General features: G+C 34.6%; 2 protein-coding genes across 2 annotated transcripts in view; both read left to right on the top strand.

Moving 5' to 3' along the window:
- Positions 1-445: 445 nt before the first annotated feature.
- On the top strand, positions 446-10,690 carry LOC137389861 (enoyl-CoA delta isomerase 2-like). Its single transcript, XM_068076004.1, has 10 exons — positions 446-586; positions 1,596-1,752; positions 2,035-2,133; positions 2,552-2,725; positions 2,807-2,879; positions 3,031-3,133; positions 5,874-5,994; positions 9,739-9,828; positions 9,946-10,089; positions 10,359-10,690. Exons 1-10 carry the CDS (start codon positions 531-533, stop codon positions 10,503-10,505), a joined length of 1,164 nt encoding a protein of 387 aa, XP_067932105.1. The 5' UTR covers positions 446-530; the 3' UTR covers positions 10,506-10,690.
- A 2,906-nt stretch (positions 10,691-13,596) lies between these two features.
- Positions 13,597-15,305, top strand: part of LOC137390937 (cholesterol transporter ABCA5-like) — a 57,253-nt gene continuing 55,544 nt past the window's right edge. The window contains exons 1-2 of the mRNA XM_068077251.1: positions 13,597-13,686; positions 14,975-15,154. Coding sequence (XP_067933352.1) covers positions 13,597-13,686; positions 14,975-15,154 — 270 coding nt within the window. The remainder of the gene's footprint in view (positions 13,687-14,974; positions 15,155-15,305) is intronic.

The following is a 15,305-nucleotide window of genomic DNA, read 5'->3' as shown; positions in this document are numbered from 1 at the left end:
AACGTAGCCAGAGTATAGTGATTACAGTGAAGACTAGAATCGTCTGCAATTGAGAAAAACTATTGTTTACTTAAAATCAAATTTCAAATTTTGCAATTACTGTACATGTATTTATTATTTATTCACAAAATTGTATAATTTGCACACCAAAATAGAGACCTGTTCACGCGCTTCTAGAACCATAGAGTTATTTTTGTCCACGGAGTTAGCATTAGGCCTAGCATGCAATGTGCCCAAAGCAAAATACTCGACCTTAGACAGCTCGGTGTCGTATAGGGACCTATACGACACTGAAGGTGCGTTTACACCAGGCCGATTTGTCGGAGTTGTTTCAACTACAACAAAATCGGCCTAGTGTAAACGCAGCTTGATCTCTGCCTAGTTAAAGTCACTGCATAGTTTAGGGAGCGCCTCGGTCTCTCCCTATCCCGTGATTATTGTGTGACATTGATCTCCGCAAGGTCACACGATAATGGCATTTCAAGTCTTCGTAGTTTCAGTTCATGTAGTGGATAACCTGAATTGATATCATGGCCGCAGCACTGAAATGTTCTTTGAAACGAATTATGATTCGGCAATCATCTACGTATGTATCTCGCACTATTTGTAATTTTCTTTTATTTGTGCCTTAGCTTGGTTCTTGCATCAAACTATGGGGATGTCCAATTATTTGTAGGAAGCTGTCAGCCTGGCTGTTTACTGTAACTTCATGTTTGGAGTTGGTTAAACTAGCCATTTCGGTTGAGTTATTGTTGTTATAAAAATTAACATGAACTGCAGTATAACCGATAGGCTAAAAGGTACAATATAGCATTGTACATTGTAATGTTTGTATCAAGCATGTCTTGCATCATACAGATATATATATAGGGTAGTTTACAAGCAAGTTACGATCATAGATTTCGGTGGTTGGTACACTTGGTAAATCATTGATCGCTTGCATCAACAGTTGGATATATTGTATCAAAAACCTAGTACAGTAAGCAATGATAAATAATAAGCCAAAACCAATGGCAATAAAAAGAGCTATTATGTGAAAGTCTGCTAGAGAACCGCTACAGTTTTCTATAGAGTCAGAAACATGTAATGCAGTCAACAGAGATGCTACGATAAATGATGTGCCAAGTCTTAGAGATGACTGTGAGTATGTTGAAGCATTCCCTTGAATGTCCATTAACTCATGCAAATATGCTTCATAATGGTCTTAATAATAGTATTGGTATTAGGCAAATAGTACCAACAAAATCTTTGTTTTTGGTTCTCGTGTAGCTAATAAAAGTTATTTTGTGTCTTGATCTAGTTGGAATTTTACTTAGCTGAGTTGTTCAAATTTGTACCTTCTTTGATCAGCTGGGGATATATTCAATTAGGTCAGCAAGATGTGAAGTTGATCCAATCAACTTCACCTGTATGTTATTAGATTCAATTTACCAGGCATAGATTTCTTGTTTCTCAATTTTTTGTATTCTCGTACTTCAAAAGCTTATTTTATTGCTTTCTCTAATGTCTTTAAAACTACCAACCATTATTACTGTGCATGCATAGCCTATGAATGCGAGTAAACCTTTATTGAATTTTTCTTTAAATATTTCTAGATTTAGTACGAGATACTTAACTCGATCTCTGCATAGCACCACACAACGCTTTACATCACAGGCTACAAAGTTTGATGAAGCAAAGGACAGGTTATCAAAATTGTCGGAGGATCCTGGTAACGATGTAAAGCTAAAGATATATGCACTTTTTAAGCAGGTGAAGTTTATTAATTTTTCTGTTACTGTATCTAATTGGACGCCATGCTGTCTATGGTTTTCACTAACTACACCTCACTCCTTACCTCATTCAGTCTGCTGTCATACATTAGTTACTTTACAATATAATCTTATCATTATGCAACTTGCAATCAATAGAAGGATTGTTATATCCAGTAATACAGTAATGCGACCAGCTTCTGTTACTCACTTGCCATTGCTCAACTGTGTGTGAGCAAGTAAATTAGAATCACTTTTGACGTATGAATATTGTTTGTTCCAGGCAACAGTTGGTCAGAATAGCACTAAAAAGCCAGGCATGATGGATTTTGTGGGAAAAGCCAAATGGGATGCATGGAACTCATTGGGCTCCATGTCACAGGTTGTTGACTCCCTTGTCAAACTTTCTCTTGACAAACAACTGCTAGAGTATATTTGCAGTCACTCTCAGACTCGATAGTTCTTACTGCTTTGGACTGTCATTCTCTAGCTTAGTTGATTGCTGTAGCTGCTCTACATACTGGTATCTAGGGCAACTGGCACGCAATAGCCGATGTCATAATGAGAAGGGCAAACAGGAAGCACAACCACTGGCATCATGCTTATAGATGTCTTTTTCTCTGAGCATTTTTACCGAGATCAGGCTTTGTCGATTTTAATCTTAAAACCATCCTGGCAGTCAGATCACCTCAAACATCAAAAACAATCACAAATGATAAAACAATACCGATGCTTTCTGATAGAATTACTAAAGTTTTGTGGAAGTTCATCTTTAACATTTGCTCTGTTTAATTCAACAGGAAGATGCTCAGCTCCAGTACATAGAGTTAATCAACAGCCTGGTTTCAGCAGACGAAGGTAGCGCCCCTAGTGCTGCTCCTGGAGAGTATAAAACTCTGATAGTAACTAAAGAAGAAGGACTTTGCAAAATTCAGCTCAACAGACCCGCCAAAAAGAATGCTATTACAGTTGAGGTGTGCGATAGATGCTGATAGTTTGCTTCTTTATTTCTTTCTTTCTAACATTTCTGATGTTTCTTTGCTGTTTATTGTCAGATGTACAATGAATGGGCAGCTGCTCTTATTGAAGCGGACAAGGACCCCAAAGTGGTAGTGACAGCCGTAACAGGTACTTGAAATCTTGTCTTGCAGCTCTATGCTTTCCAGCAAACTTAGTCGCTCAGACATTGAATTTTATTGGTCTCTGTTTACCAATAAGTATCAGATTTCCTTTTAGTTGTTGTCATTACACATGCTGATAGCTGTGTGACATTGTGCAGGGTCTGGGGATTATTACTGCAGCGGTAATGACTTGAATAACTTTATGGGCATCGACCCCAAAGACATGGCCAAGATGGCTGATCAGTCTGCTATTCTACTGCAGTAAGTATTGTTTCTTGTCGTGTCACACAGCTGGGTTTCTCTGTTGAGTATCATGCAACCACTGTCCTAGACACTTTAAGAAGCATTTTCATGTCATGCTAATTTAGTAAAAATGCAAATTATAGTAATTTCTGTTAGAACTGTACCAACTTTATGAATGTGAATGCTTAGGTTTGGATATGTAACATGGAATTTATTTATGGTACTTCATGAATAACAATTATTTTTATTAGCATTGGTAGGGCCCTAGTCATCAACAAAATGATGTTTTTCGTTACATGCCAAAAGAAAGAAAAAGTGATAAATTCAAATTCAGAACAAATCAAAATTTACAAATTTGCAAGTACATGAACTCAATGATGAAGTACACTTTTGATAGGGAATGGATGATTATATGAACAAAGTAAAGGAGCAATGTGTTAGAAAAATGTTGACTACCTGTTGCCCAGGGTTGGCCAATTAAAATCAAATGATTTAAATTATTGATTAGATAATTGATGAAATCAAAGAATTGATAAAATCATCCTAAAATATCATGTTTGATTTATTTTCTTCATAACTTTTCCATCTCAAAGGCTGACCCCCAGAAATGGGACTAATGTGAATATGGCCTGCACTACTTGGTCAAAATTAAAATAAAACAACCTTTAATAAATTAAAGTGATGCAAAGTTATTTTGTTATGTTGCTAATGTTTTCATGTAGCACACTTCAATAAAATAATATTATGTTAGTGGTTATGAGAAAAAAAACTGGTAATTGATGTTTTATAAAAAATTTGATGGAAGTCAAAAAAATCTGATTTTTTTTATTTTTTTAATCATGATTTTTTCCAACCCTGCTGTTGCCATGTTCTAGGGCTTATTTTTACTCAAGTTTCTGATGTAATATATATAGCAGAGATCTATTGAACACTTTAAAAATTTCAATGCAAGTCAGAACGTCATGGATAAATTACTCTGTACTATTATTAATAACTAGTTTCACCTCGATGGTGATGACCATGAGAAAATATTCTTTTCTTTGATGCATTACTGTTAAGGTCTTGCGCTTTCAAGTCGTGAAGGTTGAGTAATTACAAAAAACTCAAACAGTTGACAGAGCAAGAACCTGCAGGTACCATAAAAATGGTGTATCACTGAAACAGAATGACGCACTGATGCTGTTTTTCTCCATCTCAAGCTCAACCAAGTATATTCATCAACTGCGCACTAGATACTAGTTTGCAATTTTTTGCATTGCTTTTTTCATAAGCGACACTAAAACTGTACTATGTTAAACACTATTTTAGATATTTTCATATATTTTTCATATTTTCATTTCACTTTTTTAATCTTGAAACGGTTTAAGTCGTGATCAAGGACTCCCTGTAGTATTTAAAAACTTACAAATATTGTAAGTTATTTCTATGTTTGTAAGTATTACAAACTAAGTAAGTTTGTAAGTTACATAGTTTGTAAGTTAAGTAACTGTTTACAAACTTATAAACTTAAGTTTATAAGTTTGTAAACATCTACAAACTTGTTTCATCTGTTCTGGCAGCTGGCATCTTTCTGACATTTGACACTGGCATGACATCTAGCACTTGTCTGACATTTGGCACTCGTCTGGCATGGGACACTTGTCTGACATCTGGCAGTTTTCTGGTATCTGGCGCTCGTTTGACTTCTGACGCTTTAATTATTTTTTACGTGTAGATTCACCCAAGCCGTTTAAAAAAATTGTGTTGGTTTCAGATTATGTAAGACACGCCCTGCACTATTTGTGGCAATGATTTGAAAAATAAATTGTATTTTTATCCTTTGTTTTTTTACCTGTTTATATTAAATAGTTTGTTACAACGAGTTAGGGTAGCTAATAAATCACCCGATTTCACTAGGTCTAACTCTAAGTCTAACTCTAAGGTACCTTTTCTTGGTGTGTTCATCAATTATAAAATATGTTACCTGAGCAGCTAGTATTTATCACAGGCATGTGTACCGGTGTAAGAATTATTAATATACAGAGCTGGAGGCACAAAATCCAAAGAGAGATGTTGTCATGTTAAATCTAACAAAATTGTTAGCTCTATACAAATGTTGGTGTCCAACTGATATGTTTGGCAATATCGGTAATACTAGTTGTTTGCTATTGTTATTGCATGTGTATTTTTATTGCATGAGTATTGTATTATTATTGCTCGTGTATTATTGTTCGTGTATTGTTATTTTTCGTGTATTGTTATCGTCCATGTATTGTTATTGCCCCTGCATTGTTATTGCACGTGTATTGTTATTGTACATGTATTGTTATTGCATTTGTGTTGTTATTGCACATTTATTGTTATCGCATGAGTATTGTTATTGCATGTGTATCCTTCGTTTTTTCGTGATGTCATTTTATCGTTGTCGGCCATCTTTATAGACAATTTTATTGTTAGAAACACGAAGCTTTTGCAATGATAATTTGAAAACAATGTTTTTGTTTGCAAATTTTTTATTATAATATCAAAACAACACTTAAAAGTACTAATAAATCAAAGAAAAACTATCGTTTTCTACAAATATGGCGCCTTTTTCGTGAATGAGCGCATGTGCAAACGACTTGATGACGTAAAAAAACGATGGATTGTTATTGCAAGTGTGTTGTTATTGCCGTGTATTGTTATTGCATGTGTATTGTTATTGCGCATGCATTGTTATTGCGTGTGTATTGCATCTTCCTCTTCTATTTAATTGATTACTTTATTTTTCTATTTGTAGGAATTTTATAGAAGCCTTTATAAATTTCTCAAAGCCCCTGATATGCGTAGTTAATGGCCCTGCAGTTGGTGTAGCGGTAACTACCATGGGTTTATTTGATCTGGTCTACTCAACAGATCGGGTATGTATATTGCTTTCCATTCACACCGGCTCATTTTATACTCACTGTTATTAATCATACCTATCTGTCATCTGGCATCTCTACCGAATTAAAACCCATTGTTCATGCACACGCTCACAACATTTTACTGTTTATTTCTCACTCGTCTTCATCTATTAGCCTTTTTTAAGTCAATCCGTTCTTTTCCACGTACTCATTACATGGCCTGCCTGCCTCTCCTTAAACCATTATTTTTATAACAATCTTCATCTTTGATTTCTCTTAAATCTCACTCATTATGCATGTCCAACACTCTCGGTTTTGCAACTCGATTGACTAGCAGACGATAGTCTCAGCCGATGATTCAGTATGTGTGCAGGCAATCTGCATAGTTCTGTCTGGTTGACTACATCAGGGAACTCACTCTATGGTCTCACAGCTGAGTTTACTCGCAAGTCACTCTGCAGTCTTATCACCCAGTAGACTGGCAAGAGACTGTCTGGCCTTTTGAATCAGGACGAAGTTTTACTTTACAGTTTATTTCTACAGTTTAGTTCTACAGTTTATTTCTACAGTTTAGTTCTACAGTTTAGTTCTACAGTTTATTTCTACAGTTTATTTCTACAGTTTAGTTCTACAGTTTATTTCTACAGTTTATTTCTACAGTTTATTTCTACAGTTTAGTTCTACAGTTTATTTCTACAGTTTATTTCTACAGTTTATTTCTACAGTTTAGTTCTACAGTTTATTTCTACAGTTTATTTCTACAGTTTAGTTCTACAGTTTATTTCTACAGTTTATTTCTACAGTTTAGTTCTACAGTTTAGTTCTACAGTTTATTTCTACAGTTTATTTCTACAGTTTAGTTCTACAGTTTAGTTCTACAGTTTAGTTCTACAATACTCACAAAATATTAAAGAGTGCTTCACAGTGGATCTTAAGAAGATTAGTGCGAGTGGTAGTAGCAGTGGTAGAATGAGAAAGACGATGATGCTCTTGGCAGGTGATGCTGGAATTAAATAAAAGGAAAACAGGAACAAACGTTTTCTGATCAATTCATAAACACCTTTTTAAATTCGTTTAGTGGTTATTGTGAGGAAGAAAATACATTAAAAAAAGCAAAAAAAATTTAAGTGGAAGAGTTAGTCGCGATAATTAACAATGAAATTCTTCAAAATATCAAATACAAAACATATGAGTTATTTTAATTTAAAGTTTGCTTAGTTTAAACTAAGCAAACTTTAAATTATAACTCATATTTTTTTAAATCAGCTATTTTACAAAATTTCAATTTTAATTATCATTGTTCTGTATCTCTGTTATGGCCTTTACTTATGCGCTGTCTATCTCCAATATCACCATGGCTCCATCTCACCTTCTTTTAAACATAAAGGTGAGAATAAAAATCTGTCATTGTATGATTATACAATACTTATATGATTTAATTTCTTACTTATTATTTAGCTTTTTTCTATAATACATTTGTTTTAATGTTCTACGTAAATACCAGGAGTATCATTTTTAGTATTATTGTTAAGTTGTTTAAGCTGAAGGACAAATTAAACAAATATAAAGTATTTTCATAAGAGCATTTGTTTCAGCTTACAACAGCTTTGACATACAAAGTAAATAACATTACTGATTTATTTTGTATGTAAAGCTTTGACTGCATTTGAAGGCGCTACATCTTCACATAATATAGCTCAGAATCTAAGATTTTTGCCTGCCATATTAATTTGAGTTCTACCAGTTACACAGTGTATGTATATATAGTATAACTAGATGAATTTCTGGACAATAAAAGTATTTGCACAGTAAGTTTATTTTTATTTAACATCAGTTACCATTCTAACTTTCAAACTTTATATTATGAGAATAGTGTCTTGTGCAGTTTAAATAAATTAAGAGAAAAAATAAAACAATTGTAAAGGTTTCCAAACTTTGTCAAACAACTGTGACTTTTAAACTTCATATCATGAGGAGAATGTTTTATGCAAGTCAAATAAATTAAGAAACAAAATAAAACAACTACAAAAGTGTTTAAATGTAAATGTGAAATAATTAGGAAACAGTAATAGTTAAAATAAGTCTGTTTTGCTACGATTACAATATGAGATGATTCGGTAATGATACAATTAATACGAACTGAGAAAACAAAATAAAAATCCTGAACACGTTGAATTAATAAGAACAATACGTGCGTAGAAGTGTGTGTGTATAAAAAAGGTTACTGTTCCAGCCGAAGCTATCCATCAAAACTATGAATACGAGGATACTGGTCCCTCGCGATACTGGTCCAAATGCAAAATTGAGATCGAACTGTCTTTGTCTGACCGAACGAAGAGAGGTGGTACTAAACGTAACATTTGTACCATCGCAAATGTAAACTGATTTTATATACATGTACTATGAAGTATCAAGACTGCGTTAACCAAGGAACTACTATTAGTCTGAGACAGTTATTACTTATTTCTATTGTGTTGCTTTCAAAGTTTTAACGAAAAGAAAATCTAAAAGCTTTGGAGTTGGACAGCGAGAAAATTGATTGTTATTGATGTAAACGATTTATTATTGATACAATTTTGTGGATGCCTTTCTACTGATCCCTTGATATTATGGATTCACAAAAATTAAAGATTGTCAAAGTAGCGTTCAATTGGAGGTGGCATTTAAATAGAGGATGGCACTCTATTTTTCCAACCCTTCTCTCATAGTGGCGGTCAAATAGAGGTAGCATTCAGTTAGATTACAGTAATTCATATAATATTAAGACAGAATAATCTATAAATCTCAAAGTTTGTTATCTGTCCAGTTATAGCGATAAAGTTTTAGGAATGAAAAATGTGCTTCATGCTGGATTTCAACTCACAAATATTGCAACCACAAGTTTGCAAATATGCTCACCTACCCACAAGGCTAAGTTGTTCTTTTCATTCTTAGTTATCTTTTCTGTGGTATCTTTATCGCTAAATGGGGATGCGCTTTTTATTATGAATTAATATTACCTTCTGCGTATGTTTTGCTTTTTTTTAATTTTTAAATGTCATTTCAAAATTTATTATCTATTTTTTAATTTGTAATTTTCAAATGTGACGTTTCAATTTCAAATGTTTTATTACCAGTTCCAATATCCGGTTTTTGCTCAAGGCGATTGGTAAGACCTATTAAATTTAAAACTTTCATGCCTGGACTGTTGTATTATCTCAAGTAGGAACTACATCTACATTTTCTCGCCGTTTGGTCAGACAAAGCATCTAACAAAACTGTCCGATAGCTCATTGTTATGTTTGTACCAGTATCGAGAGGTACCTGTATTGTCATATTCAAAGGTTGGATGGATAGCTTCAGTTACACCTGTAACCTTTTACACATACACCCTTTGTAATCATTGTTATTATTAATTCCACATATTCATGATTTTTATTTTGTTTTCTCAATTCGTATTGGATCAGTGTTAAATCATTTTTTCTTGTAATCATTGTAGCAAAACAGACTATCTAGCAATTACTTGCTAATTATGTCAGATTTAAACACCTTTACAGTTGTTTCGTTTTTCTCTTAATTTATTTGAACTGCACAAAACACTTTTCTCACGTTATGAAGTTTAAAAGATAAAATGGTAAATGTTGTATATGTTAAATGAAAATAAATTTTCTGTGCAGAGAATTTATTACTTGGGCAATGCCGGGTCTTCAGTAGTATTAAAATAATACATATAAAATTAATATGATATATATAATTGTTGTTATGCTTTACTTTTGGCAGGCAACGTTCAACACACCTTTTAGTTCTCTTGGCCAGTCTCCTGAAGGCTGCTCGTCTTACACATTCCCCAAGATTTTAGGACCAATGAAAGTAAGCTATGTTTTCTCCATTTTATCTGGGCTTTTTATTTCAACACCTTCTAACAGCACGGATTTGTCTGCTCTCATTTAAGAGAGATTGTTCGACCTATGTCTATGTTTTATGTAGGCCAGTGAAATGCTGCTATTCAACAAAAAGATATCAGCGCAAGAGGCTTGCACTCTCGGATTAGTCACCGAAGTCTTTCCTGATCAATCTTTTGAGGAGGAGGTATGGAAACGGGTGAAGGCTTACTCCGCGCTGCCAAAAGGGGTTAGTTCATTACTCGCAGTGAATACTCATATCGTCACAAACGGTGGCGATTATATCTAAACTTGTCATCTCTTTCAACTTGTATCGGAGAGTTCTCCAAAGAATGTATGCAAAGCATAATATATAGTGGATCTTTTTATGCTCATTAATCTATATATGTAATTAACCGTTGAAAAATATAGCGCCATGGCGTTCAATTAGAGGTTTGACGGTAACCTCGTATCATTTCACTTTCACTGCTCAGTACTCAGTTACGCGTAACTTTGCAGAGCCTTCGCTACTCCAAGATGCTAATCAGAGAAACGGAGAAGGATACTCTACTGGCTGTCAACAAAGCCGAATGCAACAGACTCGTCGAAAGATGGCAGTCTGACGAGTGTGTCAAGGCCATTATGAGCTTCTTTGCTCCCAAATAGTCCTAAATACTGGTGCATTGTTGCCGTGTGATGGTTAATAGGCCTTTGTTTTCTACTTGTCTAGTATTTTTGTTTAAGGAACTGTTAAGATCAGCTCCTAGTCATAATGCAATTCTGTCTGCCAACCACCATTTCATATGAATGTGTACAATATATGGAATATGAAATAAATTGTATTTGTTTAACATGATAGACCTTGTATGAATATAAGCAGTACACATAGCTATGCTAGCAATCCAAGGAATCCCATCATTGTTTCACTGTGTTTCATAGCTTGTATGCTACTTAAATCCTTAGAATGGAGGTTACATACCTCTATGGCAAATTTGGATATTCATTGGTAGCAGCTTGTGCAGCTTGTGCAGCTTGTGTGTTGTCTATGCTGGTAAGTTGTTGTCAGAGGCGGTGCGATGTTATCAGATTAGTCAGTACTATTAGGATTGGGCCGCTGTCACCTGAGTTGGTTTACCGCTATTACCAGGGTTCGATTACTGTTATCAGAGTTGGGTCACTATTAACAGGGTTGGGTCATTGTTGTTAAGTGCGATACGTTGTTATCAGAATCAGGTGATTATTCTAAGGGTTGTATTTTTGATTTTAAAAAGCTGGTCATGGTAAGTAAGTAAATATCTGATGTAATAGTTTTTTCGATTTTCAAAAATTTGTGGAAAATGGCAACAATTTCTTTCTGCGATGAGTAAGCTTGCTAAGACATCTCGTCAACTCATTTAGAACCACATAAAATATGATAATATATTGGGTAATAATAAGCTGTGCGCTTCGGCAAATGTCCAATATGAAACTACGTAACAAAATGACCAAGTTTTACGCTAAAGATTCTAATCTCTGATATGAGCATTTGTAAAACTTGCCTTGGTGAGCACTTTATAGCCAGCATAGCTCCATCAAAACTTGTGTAGCTGAGCTGCTTGACTTTGCATAGGATGCGTTCAACTGGTAGTTTCCAGAAAGTGAGTTGCGCCTACAAATATGTAGTTAGTAAACGTACTGGCCTCTTCTCACTTGTTTATAAAGGACAGAATTTCAGCCTCTACCTACCACTGTCAAAGCGTGGCCATTTGCATTTATTTACATACTAGGTGAATGCCCGGGTAATAAAAAAGTGTTTGAACAGAAAATTTATTCTTATTCAATCTATATAACATTTACCATTCGAACTTTTAAACTTCATATTATGGGAAAAGTGTTTTTGTGCAGTTCAAATGAATTAAGAGGAAAGATAATACAATTGTAAAAGTTTTAAAACAACTGTAATTTTAAAATTTCATTTAATGAAAGAAGTGTTTTGAGGAAAAAAATTAAGAGGAAAAATTTAACCATACAGGTGTTTAAATGTGAATGTGAGTGAAATCATTAGCAACTAATGTCTCAATATAGTCTGTTCTGCTAGGATTACAATGAAAAATTATTTAGTATACAGTTAAATGATTTGAGTTCATTTCAGTGTTGGCATCATAAGACGAAAATATTGTATAGAGTGGTATAGAAATCCATAGTAATTATCTAACAAAACATAACAATATGTTAACCTAAGTAACTATAGTTATTTACAATAACTTTAGTGTATTTAGTGGTTATGATCTGCAAGAACATGTAGCACTACAATGTACTACGCCTAGAACGTACGGTGGAGAGGTTTTACTTTTGAGACAGGTGTGTAACATAAATGCTGAATCTAACTTAAATGAATTTAGCTTACTAAACACGTATTTTAGTAAACTTCAAGCTCTGAACTAAAATTTTATCACTTATTTGTTTGCGAATACGTTTTTACCATAACGGATGACGCTGAATTCGGAATGGCGAGCAACATATATCTTTTAATAGCATATACAATCAGAAGACAAACCGCCAAATTTTAATTTTGAGAGACTTCTTCTTTAATTTCTACGACTGGAAAACAAATTCGCTCGAGTATGACGAGGACAAAAAAGTATCGAGTTTTATAGAGTTAAGCAAAAAATATTTTATTACAGGCGCATCGTAACCCATAGGCGCAATGTATCAATTAATACGTTGTTTAGCCTGTGAAATAGGGAAAAGGGTATGCTGTATATAGTAGGAGCGTTGCAATTTCAACCTTGGAACCGCGTTGGAACCTGGCAATTCTATCGCTCTTACTATTTACAGAATGGTCGAATGAATGGTTAACTAACATATGGGTGCAGTATTCATGAGTTCAAATCCAGCACGATGCAAGCTTTTCAATCCAAGATTTTAATAGATATAGCTGGACATACCATAATACAGGAGAGCTGACACACATGCTTTGAGATTTATTTATATATATATAGTTGTAATGGTAGCACGTTAGACTGGGTTCATTCACAGCACGAAGACTTTCAGAAGCTTTGAAAATTTCAATTCTAAAGCTTTTAATTTTTATAGTTTTAATCTTAATTTTAATTTTTATTAAATTTTAAAAATTGTAATGCTAAAGCTTTTTGATTCTAAAGCTTTTTCACAAAACTGTGCTATGAGGTTTCTGCTTGTAGTTAGACTCAAATTCTACTATTGTGTACAAACCTAGAGACCTTTAAATACAGTAGCCATAGATGAATTGGGCGCCGGTCTATCTAACCTTACCTAACGAATATAACATAATGATGAGATGGCACTTCAATATTTCAAAAAAAGTAATTTCGATCTAGTCATCAATTTTAAGAAATATCATTAGCTTATTGTCCAATGTTATTGTTATTTAGCAACGCTATTGAAGATCTTATTCTCTTTGCAACTATCATGAATACTTGTAGGAATGTTATTTAAATATACTTTGGTTTACATGACGCATCATGAATCATTCTTAACATATTATATTGCCTCTGAAGACTTGGCAGCTTGAAATATCGTTATTAACTACATGTATATTAGTATTAGAGAACTATCATATATTATATAGTACATCAAGCCTGAATAACATTTAGTTGTAGGGGGTAGCACCAGTGAAGCTTGGAGTCGATTTCCAATTGAACTGAATGATTCTACAGCGTACATCGAGTTGAACATTGTAGGAACTTGAATAGAGAAAAGAGGTCTTGTGTTGTGCAACAAGGTACACGCTGCTGCCATGTCTGGGGAGGATTTTTGGAGACAAGTTAGGTGTTTGCTGCGACGGAACATGATCATCAAAGGACGTATAAAAAAACAACTCATCACGGTTAGTTGAGTATTATATTCCACAGCTATCTATTTTCCATCTATCCTCGTATATAAATTTCAGTGTTTGTCCGTTGGACGGTCTATGTGTCCAGTTATAGCGACAAAGTTTTGGGAGTGAAAAATACGCTGTGCATTGGACTTGAACTCAGAATCTCCAGGTCTGCAGACCATCAAACTAATCCACCGCACTACACTGTCCTTGCCATACTACTATAGAATAATAGTGCAAATATTTATGCAGCGCTTGCGAAAATTTTAGCATGCTTGAAAATCGCCTTTGCATGATATATGATTATGCTTAACGCCACAAGGTGGCTTCAGACAAAGGACACGGCTCTTTTTCTAGTAAGTTACTAGCTTAATTCACTCAAATTCATTGGGTAATTATTTTATTACCCGTGCAATGCCGGGCATTCATATAGTTTTATATATTTATTCATCTACTGTATTAGTTTATCTACTGTATCAGTCCATCTACTGTATCAATCTATCTACTGTATCAATCCATCTACTGTATCAGTCCATCTACTGTATCAGTCCATCTACTGTATCAGTCCATCTACTGTATCAGTCCATCTACCGTATCAGTCCATCTACTGTATCAGTCCATCTACTGTATCAGTCCATCCACTGTATCAGTCCATCTACTGTATCAGTCCATCCACTGTATCAGTCCATCTACTGTATCAGTCCATCTACTGTATCAGTCCATCTACTGTATCAGTTCATCTAGTGTATCAGTTCATCTACTGTATCAGCCCATCTACTGTACCAATCCATCTACTACTGTATCAGTCCATCTACTGCATCAGTCCATCTTCTGTATCGATCCATCTACTACTGTATCAGTCCATCTACTGTATCAGTCCGTCTACTGTATCAGTCCATCTACTGTATCAGTCCATCTACTGTATCAATCCACCTGCTGTATCAATCCATCTACTGTATCAGTCTATCTACTGTATGTCCCTACTGCTATTATTGGCTGCTGTATCACCCTAAAACGTTGTAGGACAATTATATGCCATGTAGTGGTTAGGCAATTGCAAACAATTATGTTATAGACACTCAAAGTTGATAAATTCTGCTGAGAACATTTTATCATTTTGTCAGTGCAAGCTTATTGCCAGTTGGTGAGAATATTATTTTATGTTATTGTGTCCTATGAGCCGTTCAGTTTAGAAACTTGTTTGCCAATAAGCCACAGCATTGTTTCCTACTTTTGTAGCGTCACACCTCACCCAACTTCAGGATCCAATGGCTGTTGACATCTTTTTTTCTTTTAGGAGTTTCTCTGGCCAATACTGTTTGTGATAATATTAGCAATGATAAAGTACATGGCACAAGTGACTACAGTCAGTGTGGCAGCAGTGCTTGACTATCCAATAGAGAGTATATATCCAAACCTTGTCATCACCGGGGATATACTAGTCACTCCTAAAAATGCCACCGCATATGTGGAAAAAGTGAGTTAAAAACCTGGTTCACATTGGTCGATGTTCATGCATAAACGGCATATGATATAAATCTTCGACCAAGCCAAACATTTCCTTCTCCATCGTGTCTTTTACGTGTGAATTTTGACCTATGTAAATGAAGTTTAATCATTCCCCCATA

Source organism: Watersipora subatra, chromosome 3 (genome assembly GCF_963576615.1).
Source record: "Watersipora subatra chromosome 3, tzWatSuba1.1, whole genome shotgun sequence".
NCBI lineage: Eukaryota > Metazoa > Bryozoa > Gymnolaemata > Cheilostomatida > Watersiporidae > Watersipora > Watersipora subatra.
This window is presented reverse-complemented; position numbering and strand designations above follow the sequence as displayed.

What these genes read in the sequence shown, in the direction of transcription:
- LOC137389861 (XM_068076004.1), top strand. Translation starts at nt 531, where the DNA reads ATGGCCGCAGCACTGAAATGTTCTTTGAAACGAATTATGATTCGGCAA. An exon ending in GGTAGTGACAGCCGTAACAG is followed by an intron (nt 2,880 to 3,030) that starts GTACTTGAAATC and finishes GACATTGTGCAG; the next exon opens with GGTCTGGGGATTATTACTGC. An exon ending in TGGTCTACTCAACAGATCGG is followed by an intron (nt 5,995 to 9,738) that starts GTATGTATATTG and finishes TACTTTTGGCAG; the next exon opens with GCAACGTTCAACACACCTTT.